Raw genomic sequence first — 21,444 nt, 5'->3', positions numbered from 1 at the left:
TTTCTTGATAAACCAGGTGCAGTCTATTCTTCCCAGCTACTTTCCTCTTTCTCTTCACCTGTCTCTCTCTCTCTCTCTCTCTCCCTCTCCCTGTTTGGCTGAAGATTACTCAGGATTCCTGGGTTCTATCCATTATCCACCAGGGGCATTTCATGGTCTGGAAGTCTCTTTCCCCCTTTTATGGGCATTCCTCAGCCCCCTCAGGAACCGTTGTTCTTTCCAGGGATGCTTCAAGCTCTTTAGACTCCCAAAAGGTTTTTAATTTTTTTCAGGAGGGTTGGGCATTACAATACCAACGAGTCTAATAAACCATCCATAAAATTACAGTGCCTTTGTTTTGCATAAAGAATGTCTTACAAGGGAAGGGTCCAATTCAGTTGGAGCAATCTTCATGTCTATGCCTTTCCACCTCTGCCTCTTCTTCCCAAGGTACTCTTGGAAGCCAGACAAGCCAAGCCAGCCATGGTTCTGCTAGCACCGGCTTGGCCTCGTCAGCACTGGTACCCACTTCTGCGGGGTTTAGTGAGGAGCCTCCATGGCCTCTACCTTTGATTCCGCATCTTTTGTCTCAGGAGGGCAATCACTTCCTCAATGCCAGATTCAGTCTCTGCATCTAACAGCCTGGCATCTTCTGTTCTAGACCGTGGAGGGTCGCACCTCCCACAACAAGTTTTGAATGTTATTTTGGAGGCCAGAAGGCCTAGTACCAGGAAAGTTTACGTGGATAAATGGAGGAGATTTTTATTTGGAGCAAAGCAAAGGCATTTGATGTTTCCAAGCCTAATTTAAGTGCTTCTCTTCAATATCTTACTGAGTTATTGGACAAAGGTTGGTCTTTCTCCTCTATAAAGATTCATGCTGCAGCCATTTCTGCTCACTATGATTGTGATCCTCCTTTATTCTCTCATCCTGTGTTTAAGCATTTTCTTAGAGGGCAAGAACATAAGACCCCCACGTAGAGCTCCTACTCCTGCTTGGGATCTCAATTTTGTGTTGGAAAAACTTACTCTACAACCTTTTACCTGCAGCTACTGCCGAATTAAAGTATTTGTCATGGAAGACTGCTTTTTTGTTGGCCATTACTTCTGCAAGAAGGGTTTCTGAATTACAGGCCCTTATGGCAGTGGAGCCTTTCCTGATTTTCATAAGGACAGGGTATCTTTGCGTACTAATCCTTCCTTTATGCCTAAAGTGGTTTCTAGTGTGGCTTTAAATCAAACTATTCATTTGCCTACTTTTTATGCAAACCCCAAAATAAAGGGGAGAAGATTTTGCATACTTTGGATATTCACAGGCAGTTACGTTATTACTTGAGCAGAACCAAGGAGTTCAGACAGTCTCAGCAGTTGTTTGTTTCTTTTGCTTTGGGTTCTCAGGGTAAACCTGTTTCAAAACAAACTATTTCTAAATGGATTGGGAGTTGTATTTCTTTCTGTTATTCCCATCATGGTAAGGAGGTTCCGGCTGGGGTTAGACCTCATTCCACTAGGGCTACTGCCACTTCTACTGCCTTTCTAAGGGGGGTAGCTACAAAAGATATTTTGGAAGCAGCTACTTGGAGTTCTGTACATACTTTTTCTAAACATTACCACCTTCCTCTTTATTCTAAATCTAGGGCTGGGTTTGCCACTGCAATATTACAGGGCATTTTAGCAGCCCCTAATGCTTTATGATGTTTCCATCCTCCCATTCCCGTTGCTTTGGGATTCTACCCATAAGTAAGGACTGCAGCAATGTGAGATGAAGAACATAGTACAGTTTTGTACCTACCATAAATGTAGATGTTCGAAGATCCACATTGCTGCAGTCCAATTTACCCTCCCTCCTTCCCCACTGCTGTTTGTTATGGTTATATAGTTTGGGTGGTGGTTGTTGTTGGGGCAGGCTTTTGGGAGGTATTCTGTTTTTGGCTGTGGCCTTTATGTTTAGGGCCTTCTGACATCTGGGGCAAGAAAAGACTGAGGATATGACGTCGGTCATGCGCTTTTATACCCTGACGCTCTGATGTCAGTTCTAAGCGCCCATGACCGACGTCAGCCTAATACTTTGGTATTCGGGCCGACCGAGGACAGCGGACTACCCATAAGTAAGGACTGCAGCAATGTGGATCTTCGAACATCTACATTTATGGTAGGTACAAAACTGTACTTTTCTGTAGTTTTTAAAAAAATACTCTTCACTAGACTGGTTAGACAAGATAATGACAGAACTCTTCCACATCCAACTTACTGTAAACAAAACTCTGCATTATAGCTAACTACAGAACCCCTCTTTTACCCCTTGGCCCATACTTTGAGTCCATATTTATTAAGCCAAGTACTATTCATTTTGGGAATTTCAACTGTCCCACCATCAATTGGGAAAAACCTATACATGCTCAAACATGTATGCCAGAAATTTCTGGACTTCATAAATAAACTCTGTAGACCAGGGAAGATAAAATCTTGGACTTGGTCTTTACCAGTTTGGAACTCCTCTGCTCCCCTGCCTATTGTAACCTCCTTCCCGGTCAAATTGGATTATGATTCAGTCACACTTAAGACTGATGCCAGAAGTATCCTCCAGTACATCAGTGTTCAGAGATTATGAAAAGGCTAAAACTATTAAAACCTGAATACTGAAAGTGAGGATCCCATTGCTTATACAGAATTATTTACTGCCTAGTTAAATAGTTGCATATAGGCATCTGTCCCCCTTTGCTGTAAATACAACGCAAACATCAAAAATAAAGCCATATAGTGGAACTCAGTCTGTACAATAAAAGAAATAACTGTCTGAACACAAAATAAATCTAATGCGCAAGAAGCCAAAACTTGCTAAACTAAACAAGGAGCTCTGAATACTGATCTAATCAACCAAAGACAGATATGAGATAAAAAATAACCACATAGGTGAAAGATAATTTCTTCAACTGTGTTAGAAATCTCTGAAATAGCATCCAGTTCTACGCAGAGCTAATAGTAAATATATACTCTGACCCAGAGGACCTAGCCAATGTACTAACAGACAAGTTCGGCTCCAAATTCATTGTGTTCTCCCCTCCATGATTCTCAGGTAAAATACCAACATTACTCCCCTCCTGACGTCTTCCAAGAACAAGTCGTCAAGGCCAAGAACACTGTCCCAGGGCTGGATAATGTACTGAATTTCCTACTGGCTAGCCTGAAACATGATTTGTCAGATTCCCTACATAAGCTATTCATCATTAGCCTGAAAATAGGCTTTGCGCCTGATGAATGGAGAATTGCATTAGTCATTCTGTGCACAAAGTGGAGTTACAACAGTCCCAGGTAATTGCAAGACCCATAAGCCTGACCAGTTTCATCTGTAAGGCTGTGAAATAAGATCAGTGTGGAACTAACAAATAGGGTTATAGTGACATAAGACTCTTGACCCAACCCAGTTTGGATTAATCCTGGCCAAGTCCTGCCTATTTAAACTGCTTGACTTCTTTGAAAATGGTCACTGAGGGAATGGGCAAGGGCAAAGCAGTGCACACTGCCTACATAGACCTTGCAAAGGCATTCAGCACTATCCCAAACTCGGATGTCCTACATAAACCATCCCAGCTAAAAGTTAAGTGCTGTGTAACTCACTGGATAGCAAATTATCTTACAAGCAGAGCACAGGAAGTAAGGGTGGACTGCTTTGCCTCTTCTAAAAGACCTGTCACTAGTAGAGTGCCCTAGGATTCAGTCCTTGGGACACTTCTCTTTGGCATTCAATTCTTGGAGGTCAAAACTAATATTAAGGGATTGGCAAACTTGATGCCGTCATAAAATCCCAAGAGAGCACCATGATCATACAAGACAGTCTCTCCCAAATAAACAGCCAGTGCCAAAACCATGGACTGAAACTAAATACCAAGAAATGTACAATCATATCCTTCAAGCAGGACTCTTTTTGTATCTACCATCTTGACCTGACCCCCCACCGAAAGGTATGTCATCCAGATCTAGGGACATGATTGATCTCCTTCCATTTCACTGTTGCAGTATTCATATAGGGATCCCCTGCCAAAGGCTGCGTGACATCTGGCCAGTATACCAAAGCCTTTAGGTTGTTTTAGGATGCGCCGTATGTCACATGTATGCTGCTTGCATAGCATAGGGGATAAAGGAGACGTCCGGCCTTACCATCCTCTGAACTTTTTTGCCGCCACTCCAAAAGCCATCTTTTGATTGTCTGTCTGAATGCACCATTCTGGTTCACCAAGCCGTTACAGATAAGTGCCCTGTTGGGGTTTTGTTTTTTTATCTTTCTTTTGCAATAATGTTGCTTGTGGCGTTTCATGTCATCCAAGCAGGGTAAATGCCAGTGTGGGAGATAGATTCCCATAAAGACCATCATGAACAGTGTCTGGTATGCCTTGGTGCTTCCCATAACCACACTCTCTGTTCTGTCTGTCAGACCTTTGTTCCTGAGACCCCTTGGAGTAGGCTTTCTTCTTTGGCACTTTATCTTTAGAGTCAGCATCTTAAGCTTCTTGCTAAAGACAAAGTGGAGGGAACTTCCATCTTTAATGGCCAGCCGTCTGGGAAGAAGGCCAAGAAACCTAGGTTGGAATCTTCTGCTGTACAGCCTCTGTCAGACATCCCTCCCAAGGCGAATGATGAATTGGAGGTTTACCCGGCTTTATCTTTGGATTCTTCTGCTGTGACCAGGTTAAAGGCCAGCAGGATCTGACCTTGGGCATGTCTGAGTAGGCATTGCAGACGTCCAGTTCAGACATTCAGGGGGAACCGTGGCTGATGATCTCTGAGGGGCCTAGGTGTGTTCCCCATATTTTAGTCAGAGAAAAAGTTCCTGCTATGATTATTCAATGCGGTTAGTGGTCTGAGCCTTCCAAATTTTTTTAAGGCAGACGTCCCCTTAAAGAAAACGCAGAAAACAAAACATATTTTTTCTGTCCCTAAGGATCCACAGAGTGAATGGCAGTCCTTCACTCAGGGGTATATTAGTGCTTTGATTGCTTTAAAAACCTCAGAGTTTCTATTCTAGCCCCCCCCCCCCCCCCCCGGAGACACAGAGAACAGGATTCCTCTGAGGAGGAGGCAGGTTCAGATGTGGAATCCCTTGCTTAATCCTCTTGGATTATGGATCAGAGGAAGAAGAATCTACCAGTCCTGATACTCCCTTTGAAGAGATTTCTTTTGGTGATAGTATCTCAAGGATGATGGAGTTCTTTAAATGGGATTGTTCTCATGTTTCTGAGCTATAAAAGGTATGAGCTACTGCAGATAGATTATACCAGTCCTTCTACTGTCCCTCCTGTTTTGGCTGCTTTGCTGGAAGCCTTTTCTAGTGTGTCTAAGGCTCCAGATTCTCAGACCCCTACCCCCAAGAAACCTGATAGGGTCTATAAGGTGCCTGAGAACTGTAAATACTTGTACAAGTGTCCTCCTACTGACCTCTCGGTAGTGTTAGTAGCTTCTGACAAACCTTTTCAATTGCTTCCTTTTCCTAAGTTACTGCCTTCTGATAAAGATAGTAGAGCCATGGAAAAGCTGGGTAAGAAAGTTTAAACCTCTGCTACCTGGGCTTTTAGGGCTGGTACTTAGCAGATCCATATGTTCAGGTATTTGGCTTTCCTCTCCCAGGCTTGTCAGGGTATTCTGATCTTCCAGACTGATGGTAAAACTTCTTCTCTTTCCCTGTTAGGGACTTCCTCATAGGTGGCTCAGCATTCCATCAAGTGTAGTTATTATATAGCAGATGCTGCCTCTAGGGCTGCTGCTTTTGGGTCAGTGATGAGGTTGTATTACTTTGCCTGATGTTAAGGCTAAGTAGATTGATGCTCCTCTAGATAATAAACACTTTGGTGAATCTGCTGCTAATTTAAGTCTCTTCAGGATAAAGGCAAGTCTTTACAGGAACTTAAACATTTGTTTGTTTCTGCTGTGCTCTAAATTTCAGAGCAATTACCCCAGTAAACTAGCCTTTGTTCGCAGGCAATCTTTCCCTCTTAAGGGTAAAAAGAGTGGCACGTGGGCTCCTCCTGCAAATGCTACTCAGACTTCTGTGCCTCAGAAGTCTCCTTTTCCTGATAAACCAGGTGCAGTCTATTCTTCCCAGCTACTTTCCTCTTTCTCTTCACCTGTCTCTCTCTCTCTCTCTCTCTCTCTCCCTGTTTGGCTGAAGATTACTCAGGAATCCTGGGTTCTGTCCGTTATTCACCAGGGACATTTCATGGTCTGGAAGTCTCTTTCCCCCTTTTATTGGGCATTCCTCAGCCCCCTCAGGAACAGTTGTTCTTTCCAGGGATGCTTCAAGATCTTTAGACTCAGGGTACTATTCAGGAGGTGTCTGTGTCCCAAAGGGGGAGTGAGTTTTACTACAGGATTTTTCTAGTGCTCGGGAAGGAGGGTAACTGGAGACCAGTTCTCGACCTCTCTCATCTAAACACTTCTCAAGGTGCCCTCTTTTTGAATGTTACCCCTTCCGACTTGTTTCCTCTTTTCCTTCCACAGGCTTATGTGGTGTCTTTGGATCTCAAAGTTGCTTATCTCCATATCCCTATTCATCCCCTTTTCAGGAAATGTTTACATTTCCCTGTTGCTTCCTGGCATTTTCAGTTCACTACTTTGCCCTTTGGCCTTTCTGCTGCCCCAAGGGTATTCATCAGATGCCTTACACCTGTGATTGCTTTTTTCTGGTTTCAGGGGATCCAAGGCTTTTCTTACTTGGACAACCTTGTGTTTCAGGCATCTGCTCCTGAGATCTTGTTGCAAAATCTTCATTTTACTATTTCCCTTCTGCAGAAACTGGTGTTCACAATAAACTTCAAAAAGTCTTTTCTGACTCCTTCTCAGGACCATGTTTTTTCTGGGGTGCAGGAACCTGATTGTGCCTTTGCTGACATCCCTGCCTCCACCCAAGGCCTTAACTCTCTCTCTCTTGCTTCTTCCTCTGACCTCTATAACAGCCAGGGAAATTCTGGGCGCTCTGGGGTTCATGGCCTTCACCATTCTTATGCTTTTTCTGGCCAAACTACACATCAGAAAGTTTCAGTGGTTTCTGACGTTACTTTGGCTTCAGCATCAGTATACCCTAGAATTTGTAGTTCCTTTTCTGCCTTTTCTCAAGAAGGAGTTTCAGTGGTGGATTTCAGTAGTTGTCTCTAAATCCAGGGCTTCTTTTTCACCGCCCCTCTTCCCTCTCAAGAGCTGTTCACAGACTCTTCAGACGTGGAATGGAGAGCAGCATTTGGCTAAAGGTGCAGGGTGTTTGGTTGCCTCTTCAACTGAAAGAGTACATCAGTGTCAAAGAGATGAGAGCTCTTCTGCTGACTCTTCAGGCTTTTAATCCCCTCTTCTCCCTGGGACCTCTCAAGGTGTTTACAAGACATTACCACAGTGATGTAGTACGTAAACAAAGAGGGAGAGGAAGATCTTATGTTTGCCAGTTAGCACATCTGGTGTGGGACCTTGCTATCCAGTATCGAGTGATTCTTCAGGTAGTTTACATTCCCTCAGGACAAAATATTGTGGCAGACACTTTGAACAGGTCCTTAACTCAATCCCACAAATGGATGCTTCACAGAGATGTGTTTCTGAACATTGTCCACCAGTGGGATACTCCTCAAATGGAACTTTTTGCCTCTCCCATCAACAGAAAACTTATGCCAGAGTCCCAGGTCCTCTAGTTTGGAAAGTGGACTCTCTCTCTCTCTCTCTCTTTTGGAAGGAAAAGTTTCTTTATGCTTTCCCCTCCCCTTCCCCCCATTCCAAAAGTCCTGTTCAGAATTCAACAGAATGTCCACAAAATCTTGTTGGTGACTACCTTTTGGCTGAGACAGCATTAGTTCCCTCTTCTGCATTTAGCTAAGGGCAATCATCACAAGTTAACTCTCACAGGGTGGACCTGCTCTCACAAAACAAGGAATCCCTCATCCATCCCCACTTGTCCACTCTTCAACTGACACTGTGGGTGATAGGTGTCTATGTGGAATCAAAGTCCTTTCTTCTGAGGACGTCCTTAGGGTCCTCCATGAGGCCAGGAAACCCAGTACTAGGAAATTCTACTTATCCAAATGGAAGAGGTTTTCGACTTGTTGTGTTTCTTGTAACCTGGATCCAATTTCGGTGGCTTTTCCTTTGGTTCTCTGTTATCTGTGTGATAATTGTTCAATGCTGGTTTGGCTTATTCTTCTTTTAAGGCCGACTTATCCGCTATTTCTGCTTGTCTGCCTTTATCTCCTCCTTTAGCTTCTAGATTTTAAGCTAAACATTTCCTTAAAAGCATCCTTCATATTAGGTCTCCCAAGAGGCCTGTTCCTCCTCCCTGGGATTTTAATTTTGTTTTGAAAAAATTGACTCTGGCTCCTTTTGAGCCTGTAGTTTCAGCTTCTTTGCAACATTGCTCTTGGAAGACTGTGCTTTTGTTAACCCTTACTTCTGTCAGATGGGTGTCTGAGCTTCAAACCCTTATGGCTTGTCCTACTTTTTTTGGTGCTTTATAAGGAGTGAGTGTCCTTGCGTACTAATCCTTCTTTTATGCCCAAGGTGGTGAATGAATTGTCCCATAATCGGTCTGTTCATTTGCCCACTTTTTTCCCTTCTCCACAATCTGCCATTGAGAAGGTGCTGCACACTTTGGATGTGCATAGACAACTCAGTTTTAATTTGGATAAGGCTAAGACTATTAGAAAATCTTATCAGCCCTTTGTTTCCATTCATCCTAGGTCCTTCGAATTAGATGTATCCAAGCAGGCCGTTTCTTCTTGGATTTACAAAGCTGTTTTTTTGTTGTTCCTTTCAAGGTAAAAGCCTTCCTTTATTCTGTTGAGGCTCATTCTACTAGAACTGTGGGTTCCTCTGGTGCTTTTTTCAAGGGGTTGGATACTAACTCTATTCTTGAGGCAGCTACCTGGACTTCTGTGCATACATTTATTAACTACTACAAGTTAGATGGAATTTTCTGAGCTAGAGCTGGTTTTGCTATGGCCGTCCTTCATGGCTTCCTGGAGGGCTGTGCTGGTCCTTCCTCCTCCCTCTTCTTCCTGAGCTTTGGCACTCTTCCTGTTGTAATGAATACTGCAACAGTGAAATGGAAGGACATAGTACAGTTGTGTAAAATCTTACCATAGTGGTACATGTCCTCTTTACTGTTGCAGTATTCACGCCCTCCCTCCACCGCAGTTCACTTCTCTTCGATATGTACTGATTACCTTTTCTATTCCTTGGACTGGCATTCCTTCTGGGACTCTCATTTCTGAGGCTGGTACAGCCTGTACATCAGCTTTATGCCCTGTGTTATGTAAGCAGCATACATGTGCGATGTACAGCGTACCTTAAAGCAACCTAAATACTTTAATATACTGTCTAGATGTCGGGCCACCCTTGGCAGGTGATCACTAGTGTAATGAATACTGCAACAGTGAAGAGAAAAGGATATTTATCATTATTTTAAGATTTTACACAATCGTACTTTTCTCTGTACTTGGCAGTCTTGGCCTATCATTTAGTATAATGCCCCTTTCAGTATATGTCTGTCCTAACACTTGTCATTACCAGAATGACCACAGTGTTTCTTCACTTAAACAGTTGGCTGTCTAAATCATGAAATTGTATAGACCATTTCAAGGCCTCGGAGAGGCAACCTCTGCCTCATATTTAGAGCCTGAGCAGACCCTGTTCTGTTTGACCTGTTAGACATTTGGAAGTAGAGTGGACTGATAAACCACTTGCACAGGGGATCTCTGTTTATTTTGCAAGATTAACAGAACATATTATAGAAGTTTTATTATTTATTTGTTCCTTTGTTAACCTTGTTGATCCAGCTGAGCCAAAGGCCCATCTTCAGTGGAGACTTGATGAGAAAAGCTTCAGAAAAATACAAGAACATTAAACATGCATAAATTCAGAAAACAAGAAAATTGTGTAGCTTTATTATATATTCATAAAGCAAGAAAACTTCCATAGTTATATTGTTGCACAATATTTACAATAACGGAAGTTGCATGAAAAGTGTGTACAAAGATGAAATAAAAATAAAAAATGCTGAATGAACAGCAATATATTAGAGAAAGAGAGAAAAAATCAGACTTAAATTCATGCTAGTAGGTCGTAAAATTACAGAATAACTTATCTAGAGTGGTAGTGAAATACAAGCTAGTGTTGCTGTTAACAGAGAGGATGGGTAGTAGAAGGTTGAGAGAGTTTAAATAGAAAGAGGTATTGGGGGGATTAAGTAGGGTCCTGGCATGGGCAGAAATCTAGTATTAAGAAGGCAAGTTCATTTCCAAAGTGAGTTGTACATTTGATGATACACAAATATTTGGTAGGACATTGTTCCAGGCATGGGACACTGTGCTTTATATAGAAGTTTACCAGTGTTTTTGTTGGTTTTATTAATATTAAGGAGGTGTTGATTAGAGCTGCTTAGAGTTTGAGAGGGGATGTAAGAGATATGAGAGAGGAGAGAGATTGACAGGCTGAGGGTTTGTTTAGTAAGGTGTGAGTGAACTGTAGTTTGGAAAGAAGTTAGGGGAACTCAAGCCATTGAAGTTATTTTAAAGTGAGGCAGTGATGGGATTTGTATGGTTGATTGCTGGCAAAACGAGTTGTGTTATCAGTTTGTTCCAGTTTGGTTGTTAAGGTAGATTGTAGAAATATGAGTATCTGAGAGGCATATCCAATATGGTTGGTAATATATCACAGAGAATACCACTTCTGTGGAACCAGCTTCCCCCCTGCATTAAACAGGGCACTTCTCTTACTCTCTTCAAACGCAACTTGGATAAATGAATGGGTAACCACAAATTCACTCCTTGTTTAACACCAGTGGCACTGATGGCTTGGGAAAATGTGCAGGTACTCAACATATACTTATGCAACCTGTCTTTGGAGATTCATATTGCAAAATGTGAGGGACTGTGATTGCCATAGGAATATAGGGCTAGGTTTAAGATCCTTTCAGATTAGTACCTACACCTATGAACGTATAGTGCTGCAAATCTCAGACAAAGTGTCATCTCCAGCCAACTCTACAACAAAACACCATCTAGAATTGAGTACATCGACTACATCAGCCATAATTAATATTATTAAAACATAAACTGTGGTCTTTGGCATCCTACAAATAAATACTGAGAAAATTAAATCTTCTCTTCCCTTGTAATCCCGTAGGTGATATGTGGTTGAGTGCTTTTGTAGGTTTTCGACACCTTTAGCTTTGCATTGGACCCCTTTGTCATTAGGGCAATACAATCACAGCATGACTCAGTCCAGCAGTGACACATTCTCTTTTTGTCCCACACCTTAACCATTAGGCCACCCTCCCAACCCTTCTAAACCTGTTTCTATTCTTCTACTCGTTCTTAGCCTTAAACTTTTGGTTCTTTATGGAGCCTTTGTGCACCTTTTTAAAATTATTTGATGTCTTTAAAGAAAGAAGAAATTCCATCCTTTTGCATTGGGGATTTTACAGCAAGTAATAGTAGGCACTTTAGGTGATGCTTTCTTGAAACAAGTGGCATTCCCTTGGCAATTAAATGGCAAAAGGTTCCAGACCCTTGAATATGCGCGAGCACTGTTGTTGTAGGAGCAGTCTCAGAAGTGCAAATCATTGAATGGATCTTAATTCAATGATGTACATTGCTTGATGTACCTTATTGTAGACAGAAGACATTATAACATTTGTTTAATTTTTGTAAGTGATTAGAAGTAAATACAGTGTCTCAAGTTTCTGTCCAAGTGAAAAAGAGTATATCTTAGAAGATCCCCACCGGTCATTATAGATGTCAGTTTTATTAGAAGTTGTACTGGAAACCACATCTCAGGCAAGAGACCTTATTTGCTTTTGGGGTTTAGCAGGTATGTACTAAGGATTTCCAGGATGCTGGCCAACTTAATATGTTCATTAGAGCTCTCCTGGTTTGGAAAAACTAAGAAATTGTTAAAGCTAGTAAAGTTATCAGTTTGATTAAAATTCATTTACTGGCTAGTAATTACATTGGTTGGATTTGGCACAGTGGCTAAGAAGTTTACCTCACAAACACAAGGTACACAGGGTTTGATTCTCCCCTTAAGTCACTGTTTGGATATTGGCTAATAATAATCTGCGGACTGATTGATTTTTACTTCTAGTTTTTTCTTTGCTGACATCCTAGGTTCATAGATTAATACTAATGAATCAGAAAAGAGAAACGTGTTATTTGTTCACCAAAAAACTGTTCATGTTGCAGCTTTAGTGCAGGGGATGGAGCCCAGTGATTTAGAGGGCATACAAGTAGTCAGATGCAATAGGATATGTTTGCATATTCCTCCAATGGCTCATTTTATTTTACAGTCATATGTCAAAAGGATGGAAAACATCAAATTAAGATAGCTATTCATATGAGTTAAGAAAACTGCAAAAATGGATTTGAAGGAAATAATGTCTGTACATCTGGCTTAGCAAGATTTGTCAAGTGAGAGGTCATGTAATTCTCCACATCTGGCCATCAGAAGGTAGATGAGACCTCTGTTAGTTAAGATTCAGTTATACCAACAGAAAGAGCTGCTCTTGACAAAACTGTTGCATAAAGGAAAGGTATTAAAAACTGGGGACATCTTATTTGTGGAAATTGATTATCAGCTGGACAGCAGACTGAAGAAAACAAATCTGTTCCAGCAGTCTTGATGTTGAGAAGCAGGTGTGAGATGCACATTGCTATATCTAGCTGTCTTCAAAATATTTTTTTCCTGGAGAAGCAAAGACATTTTTAGATGCAGATTAGATTGTGGAGGAGATAAAAATGTTTAGCCAACTAAAAGTGAGCCAGCAAGCTGAAGGGGGTTTCGCTTTCAATTTTCCGACAACAAGACCCAAAGAGGCTTAACCATTGAAACCTTCTGCATTATTCCAAAAGAAGATTCTTGACTACCAGAAAAACTAGCAGCTGACTAGAGAATCATGAAGGTCTTGGAGTCGAACTAGAGACTGGTGTTTGGTGTCCTAAAAGAAGACTGTTAGCATAGGGAAATTAGTGAGCAAGTGGGAGAACTGTTAGACATCAGTTCTAGTAGATGTATTTTAGACTTGAGCTGTCTTCCTGAATAAAGAAATAGATGAAAAATATCTGTCTGACTCTGTGAAATTGGTATGAGAACGGTAAAGCATAAACCCTAGTTGAGTGTCTAATTATTAGTGATTAAAAGGACACTGAATGGAATGAAAAAGTGACTAAGCAACACTGAGGAGGTTACGGTATTACATAGTGGAAACTTTGGTTGCTTGAGGCTTTATGTATAAAGATAAGGTATAATAGAGGTATTTTAAATGTGACATTGGGTTTTTTTTCAGCACTGCTGTATAAGTTAGTGATAAAGGAAGAAAATACTTTTTTGTTTTTGCAATGGCTTTATGCTAAATCAAGAAGTAAATTAAAGTTAATATGATGTGATCTTTAGTTGCTTGGTTATGTAAATGTTTGATTATATTAAAAGATAATTCCCCTTGTTTCTGTATAAATATTTAGATTGTTAGTTCAGCTGTAGATATTTTTATTATTAAACAACAATTAAAAATAAAGAAATGTATTTTTATTTGTTTACTGGCAGTGTCCAGCTGAGCCAAAAAGGGCCATTTTCAGTGGAGGCCCAGGGAGAAAAGCTCCATGTTATAGTAAAAAAAAGTGTTAACATAGTATATAAAAACATTACAGTCATGTAGTTAAAAGTAATACATTTGAGGAACAATACAATCAAAAGTTTTCAAGTAATACATTAAAAATGGTTAGTTATACATAAACACATTATTATTGTTGCTCATTGAATGTGATGCACAGGAGATTTAGACAAGAAGACAAAAGAGAAATAAATGGAAAAACCTTAAGGTACTTGCACTGTGGGGTGTGGTGGGAGTTAAAACAACATATTCCATTAGAATAAAGATATAGAGTAATAAGCTGGAGATTGGACCAAGGGAGGGTCCTATACTATTAAGGTATTTGTACAATGTGGGTGGGTTGGGAGGTGAATAAATAGTACATTAGAATAAAGTAATACGCTGGGGATAGGACCCATGAGAGAGAATCAGAGAAACGATAATTGCAACAAATATAGGATGAACAGAGTTAGCTTACTAAGGGGGTTAGCATGGTTTTGAGCAGGTGCATTACCAATTATTGGTCAGGTGGCACTTGAGAAGAGTTTTGAATTTGGAGGGGTTTTCCATGCAAAGAAAGGGTTGGGGAACTGCATTCCAGATTTTGGGGATGTGGTTTGAGAATAAAGTATCTCCGTACTTATTGTTGGCTTTAGAGATTTGTAGAAGAATTTTATCAGATGAGCAGAGGGTTTTATTGCTAGAGAATGGTTTTACTAGGATTGTAAGGGGTGGACATTTGTCTGGTAGGTAGATAATGGAATGGCATACTGTGAGTTGTTTGAGGTATAATAGGTTTGGGAGTTCTAGCCATTCTAGTTTGTGAAGAGCAGAACAGTGATGTGTTCTGTGAGGGAGGTTGGTAGCAAACCTTGCTATTTTATTGTAGCAGGCTTCAGTTTATTTAGATTTGTGAAAATGGGGGGGGCATATAACAGAGTGGATAGGAGATGGTTTTGGGCAATGGCCATTTTGCTGGATTGGGGGAGGAATGGTCTGGCTCTATAGAGTGTTCAGAGTTTTGTGTGGACCTTTTTAATTGTTTGGGATATGTGCACATCATAAGTTAGGGATTTATCAGTGGTGACACCTAATGAAAAACATGAAAGTAATATCCACTTTGGATCAATGCTGCAGTATTTTAGAAAGATGTGTTTGTAAAGTAAGGAATAGTTTTGAAAATGTAGAAAGTAAATGGTTATACAACTAGATGCCACCTTGGCAGCCGTAGCATATTAATGCATTAAACAGAAGAGTGCACAGTTTAGTTTATTTAAGGTAGCCAGTGTACTTTTTTTCTTAAGGCAAAAATTTTGTATTTACTGAAGGCATGCAAGTTATTTCACATCTGAAAGAAGAATTGAGAAATGATAAAACAGTAATCTGGTTAAGTGTGAACACTGGCTATAACTTGCAAATTAGCATGCCTTAACATTAACTTTAGAATTAGTAGTAGTTTTGAGTGCAGCCATCAGTTTAGGGCAACTGCTCGTATTTGGACATATGGACCTTCTTTTTGGAAAGTGTATATAGTTTTGTGTGTTTGCTGTGAGTTAAAAAATGCAATTTTATGTGTGAAAATGTATTTATATTCCATTTCATGTGTTAGTGAAAAGTTTGGGGAAAATATGACATTGGCTCAAGTAGGCATGAGGAAAAGCAAATGCAGAGGTCAGCAGCCAGCTGGTTTTAATCTGTTCATGTAAGCTACAAGATGGAAACCTGTTAAAAAAAAAAAAAGACCAAGTCAGAATGGCTGCTCTGTCAATATTAATATGGAATGTAAAGGGTTTTACAGCTGTAGGCAAAGGTAAAGAGCATTGAATTGTATTAAGGATAGCTATGTTACATGAGATTGCATTTGGATAGAATTGAGCATGTGAATTTGACAAAGGATTTCAGGATAGACCTTCAGCAGAATATTGGAGAGAAAAGAAAAGGAGAGTAACAGTGACTGTAAGAAGGGGTACTATTGTGGTACATGTGGTGGGGGGGTAATAATAGATTTATGGTAATAAGGTGTTAGTAACGGGAGTAGGGAGGAGTATTATGCTAGCATGTGTTTATATTCCACCTATAACTGCTATTATAGAGATTAGAAGAATCTTAGAAATAACTTTCAGCTGGAAATATGTTTTTTTATTGTATTTAGCATTTGTTTACTGGGAAAGTCCAACTGGGCATTAATCACCTTTACAGTGGAGGCCTGGGAAGAAAAGCTCCAACATATATAGTTAAACTACATAATGTCATCACATGAAGTGCAGTAACAAATAGTAAAATTGACATATAGGAGAAATGGATCAGAAAATCAAACAGCGAATATTACAGTGATAGGGTATTGAACACCTAGTAAAGTGTAATCAGTAGTGATAACCAGTGATAAAGCTGTTAAGCATTTTAAATATGGGCAAAAAACTTAAGAGAAAGGAAAGATTTTGCAGTTGGGGGAGATTAGGAAAGGGAGTTAAAAAAGGGAGCTATCAGAGAAGTAATTGTTGCTTTTTCTAATAAGAGAAGGGAGAGAAGGAAGGGGGGAGAGAAATGTTAATTGTGGGTGGGACCAAAACCTGATTTGCATTAGTGAGCAATTTAATATTTGTACTTAGAAGCAAAAATGTAACAAAAAATGATTTCTTAAAAAGAAAATGATAGCATTTACTATGTGAGGACTGTGGTGTTGCAGGGGTTAGCGTTGTTGCCTCACAGCAACAGGTTCTCTGGTTCAGTTATTGGCTGGAGAGCATTCTGTGTGAAGTCTGCATGTCCTCCCTGTGGTAGAGTGAGTTTTAAAGACATGCAGGTAGATGCATGTGTGTATGCCTTCTGTAAAGGTTTGGTGCCGGACTGGCAAGTCGACACTGTAAAACCTTCACTGCCACTCGGTCTGCGGACCGGTGATCCACTATGGTGACTCCTAACCGGGAAAAGCCATAAAACATTTCTTTGACTATGAAGATGTAAATTCAGTAGCAGGAACTGTGATAGTATTTGGTTATTACTCCCTGAGATATATTAACTGGGCTAGACTGGGTTGGAATATTTCACCGGGGTATGTTTAATGGAGTTGCTGGAGAAGTCTCAGGGCATTCAGTCTTATCATTCGCAAAGAAAAAACTAAGATAAAGAAGCAAGCTAATGTTAAAAATGAGACATTGGCACTTTCCTACATGCCTCATTTAAAAAAAATAAATTTAACGAGCAGATAGTGAATTCTTTTCAAGAGTTATTAGGATGATAGAAGTTACTTCAGGAGTAGTAGTGAGTGAGTGGGATAAAATGAAAATAGCTTTTAAAATTATGACAGAAGTAAAAGAGATGGAATATGGGAAAGAAGTAATTTGAGTGTTAGAGGAGTTGGCAAGGGTTAAATTATTGCAGAAGGAAAATCTGCCAGAACAAGTAAAATAGAAATTGAAGAGTGCTGATGGAAAAAAATAAAATGAATATTTGGACAGTATGTTTGAGTTTAGAAAGGCATCTGTTGATCAAGTATTTATTTTTGGTAATGCTAGTGTGCAGAAAATGTTTAGTACAATGACTTGGGCACAGAGAGCAAGGAGGAGTTGCAGCTAGAATATAGGGAGCTTATGACAAAGTAATCAGCTATGCCTTTAAAGGTATTGGAGGTACTTCTGAAATTGTGAGAAAATCTGTGTAAAAGTCAGAGGAATGGGGAAACCAAACCAAAAATGGTGGAATGGGAAATATTTATTGAAGACTAGATAGACCAGTGTTAGAGGAAGATCAGATTTAACAATTCAGCTGAGAAAAGGCAGATATGAAATACAAACAGTGATGTATAATAGACTGAAGTCTCATGCAACAGAATTACTCCTGGGGAAATTTTAAAATTTAAGATGGAATAGTGGTAAAAATGTGAAAGACACGTTTACCAATATTAAAAAAAAAAATAGTGAAACCTAAAGACCCTTTAGATCTGGCTTCATATAGACCCATTTTTATTTTAAACTATGATTATATTATAAAGTGTTTGTTTTAGGTTGGGGAATAACAATAGTTTTAACCAAAATTACTAGCTATGGATCAAGCTTTGTTTTGTGAAGATGGTTTCAAATATTTTTTGGATGTAAAATGAAGAAACTGTAGTGGGGGGCGTGAGATTTTATTTTGTTTTACACTTGTTTACATAGTGGTGCACTGATTACAACTGACCATTTGCAGGTTCTTCCCACATGAAATTCATGAAGAGGAAAAAGAGAGCAGAGAGACAAAGCTGTATGTACCAAAACAGAACAGAAAGTAACTATATAATACATTGCACAGTAGTAATTAATACATTTAGCAACAATTCTGAGCGAAATGCATATCACAATTCACATGATTATGTTTCCAGTTTACATCATGGTGGAAATGCTGTGGGGTAATGAGTCAGGACAGGGGATGATGGGGGTGTTAGTAGTTGAGGGAGAGTATGGCAGCCCTTTTGTAATGGGGCCTGCTGTACGAGAAGCACAGTTTGAGTTGGTATGGAGGGATTTCTTAAATTCAGCTCTGAAGGTGGGGAAGAGGGTTGTAGTTGCTTTAGGTGACTAGGGAAGGTTTCCCATGTTTTAGGAGCAAGTATAGAGAGTGTGTGGTTGGAGCAGTGTAACCTGGTTTGTGGGAGTTAGAATTGGGGTAGTTAAAACAGTACATGCAGAATAAAGCTTAGGAGATGTGCACGCACTTTAAGGAAAGACAAGATTCAAGCAGTTTGTAATATTGGAGTGGATGAAAAGTGCTAAAAAGAAAATATGTACTATATGATGGTCATATAGAAACTTACAACTTTTCTTTTCTATTAGTGTATGTGAACTCAGCTCACGTTGAAGCTTAAAATGTGATGATTTAATAAATGTTTGTTTAAAAAATAAATAGTTAGTACCTCCTTTTATTATCTGCTCTAAGCTCCTGGATATTTAATTTGTTTTTTTATTGGGGGAGTCCTCAGGATCAGTTTAATGGCTTCTCTACTTGCATCAGTGGACCCAAGGTTGAATTTAGAGAGTACATATTACTAAATCTGAAATTTCATTATCTCTCAGTATCTGTTTAGTATTTTCTCATCTGCAGTAGCTCTGTCAAGAAATGTGGGAGGTATTTGCTGGGGGAAGTATAATGGCAAGTTTTGGAATTTGCTATTATTTTCTTGGAATAGAAGTTGAATTTTCCAAGTGTTTTGAGACTCACATAATCGGGTCACGAGCTTATACTAAGGAACTGCAGACAAAATGTGGAGAGTCTGTTTTGCAGTATAGCAGTATTATGGGCTCATACGAGCAAGGTGATAAGGCTGAGAATACTCTGGAAGGTCTGTGGGTATGCACCCTGGAAAAGGATAGTCTGTCATCTGACCAGAAGGGGTTCTTCATCATTTAGAAGTGCCATAATGGATGAGGGCATGCTTGGGTCAGTATTGCTTAGGTAAAGGGTAAGCACAGTTGAGCCAGTGTGTGTCTGTGTGTGTGTGTGTGTGTGTGTGTGTGTGTGTGTGTGTGTGTGTGTGTGTGTGTGTGTGTGTGTGTGTGCTCATGCCCATGCACACACTCATCGATGCTGTGTTTTATTGCTTCACATGTAGAGCATGAAAGTAATGCTTACAGTTAAAAAGTGATTGAGAAACTAGCAAGACAAAAGGCATTATTGAATAGATCTGCGAGTAGACATTTATATTTTGCTTTGTGTTGGTTTGTTGACTTATACTGCACTAGGATGTTGGTGTGAAGAAAGTAAGTTATAAATGTGAAGAAAATTCTGTGGTCCTAAAATTGTACCATTCCAGGTGTCTTTGTAATGTTTGTGTTATGTTATTTTTTCTCCCATAGCTAGCTGATGTCTTAGTTGACTTGTCATTTAGCTTTGGTGATGGTGTCTTTTGAACTTTTTATGAAACTGCAGAACTATGCCCTTGTTCTGTTGACAAGCATCTTCCCTCTCGTGCAGTATGAATGATGTCCTTTTTTTTCCTCTTGCAGTGTTTGGAATGGTGCCATTCCTGAACCCTATCCTTGGCACCATGCTTCCAATGCTTGGAATGGCAAAGCAAGACAGTATGAAGTGGGCCTTTTCTGTTGGTAAGTCTAAAGGTTTTAGTCAATGGTACTGTTCATTTATAGACTTAACTTTTTTTTTTAACAAGAAACATCTTTATTAAATTATCACTTATGACATAGGCAATCATACATTTATATAAATAAAAACAAACAAAATTGGCACAATCTTGGTTGGAAGCATTTTACATCACAAACCATATTGACATAATTGTAGCTGCAAACATTATACATTGCTTATCTGCCCAATCATTGTCAGTCAAACATTACATAGGTCATTCAGATACTGTCTTCTTTTAAACCGCATTCCTCCCCGTATGTATTGTTCCCACAATTCTCATTTTTTTTATGTGTAATTTGCTCCTACCCTGTTCTAAAGACCCCAGTTCCAGTTGGTTTATCTCTGTTACTATATTCACTACTTCTAGTACAGTTGGTTTAGACTTTGATTTCCATTTTCTAGTAATTGCTTTTTTGGCAGCCACCATAATTAGATTTAGCAAGGCCTTGGTATGTTTAGGCGATTCTGATTCTGTATCATAGCTCAGAAAAAACATCTCCCCAGTGACACCAATTTGCTCACCTAGTATCTCTGATAGAGTAGTCTGCAGGAAGTCCTTAAAGTTTGCCACCTCATTATACTCCAGAAAATGTTTCCAGTTGCCTTTTTCTTCCCCATCACACCTCCAACATTTCCCATGTACCTGAGAAAAAAATTCTCTGGAGCCTACTTAGGGTATAAAATATCTGTGTAATCATTTCCAAGCAAAAATCTTAAATCTTCTAGATTTTGTGGCATATTTGGGAGGCATACATGAACACCCCTCTTGTTTCTTTGTGAATTGCTTATCCAGTCTCTTTCCAAACCTTTCTAACCTCCTCTGATTGATTGTTATAGTTATCTTGAAATATTTTATATGCTGTACTAATTATTCTTTTTTACAGTAGCTTCTGTTCTAGCCTACTAAAAACTCTGCCAGTGTTGGTGTTTTGTTTAGGACCCTCACCATTTCTTTCTCTTTGCCTGTACTCTGATATCAGTCGATAGGGAAGGCAATCTCTAACCTGCATTCCAAATAAATTCTTGGTGTCTTCCCCTTCTGTTACCTTTCCCTCTCTAATTATTTATTCCCAATACCTTGGTTCATTTGCCAGTTTTCTCCAGTAAATTCCAGCCCCCTCTTGCCTATTGTCTGTATCCCTAATTGCAGTCATCCCTATCAGCCAAATCTCCTTTCTCCATTTCCTTGTTGGTTTAGTTCTTCATATAATTTCTGCTACTTTATGAACATAATATTCTGTACAATTGTGATTATTCTTAAAGGTCTGCGTCCAGAATCCCAGTCTCTCCTTGTTTCTTGAGCCCCCCTCCACGTTTCATCATTACCCCTTTCCATTGTGCATTATAAGTTTCTGCATGTGCTATGTATATGAGCCTTAACTGTGAAATACCCCTTCAAATTGGGTAATCCCAATCTGCCCTGTTCTGTTGGAGGTATCGGCTTATCCCACTTGACTCTTGCCATCTTCCCTTTCCATACAAAAACCCTTCAGCTCTGTAACTGCAATCTACAACTTCTCCTCTAGTTGATAAATATGCCTGACCTTTGTGTAAGACTAAGCGGACTAAAAAATTTAATTGCTTGTATGTTACTATCCATATCCATATAACAGAGCTTACAATTTCTCAGTTTTTGTATGATATTTTGTTTAGTCTCTTCCCACATATCCTTACCTGCCACACCGGAATCATTTTTAATCCATGCTCCTAAATACATTTTATCACGTACCCAGAAATAGA

The 21,444-nt window shown here is 39.7% G+C and overlaps 1 protein-coding gene across 2 annotated transcripts in view; it reads left to right on the top strand.

Moving 5' to 3' along the window:
• The window catches only part of MROH1 (maestro heat like repeat family member 1), a 2,449,684-nt gene that overhangs the window by 379,931 nt on the left and 2,048,309 nt on the right, over positions 1 to 21,444 (top strand). For both annotated transcript variants that reach the window (XM_044067698.1, XM_044067696.1), the window contains exon 5: positions 19,569 to 19,667. In XM_044067698.1, coding sequence (XP_043923633.1) covers positions 19,569 to 19,667 — 99 coding nt within the window. The remainder of the gene's footprint in view (positions 1 to 19,568; positions 19,668 to 21,444) is intronic.

The sequence above is a fragment of the Protopterus annectens genome, chromosome 3.part1, assembly GCF_019279795.1.
Source record: "Protopterus annectens isolate FY-2018-M chromosome 3.part1, PAN1.0, whole genome shotgun sequence".
Lineage (NCBI taxonomy): Eukaryota > Metazoa > Chordata > Ceratodontiformes > Protopteridae > Protopterus > Protopterus annectens.
Note: the sequence above shows the minus strand (reverse complement) of the source record. Positions and strands in the feature narration are given on the sequence as shown.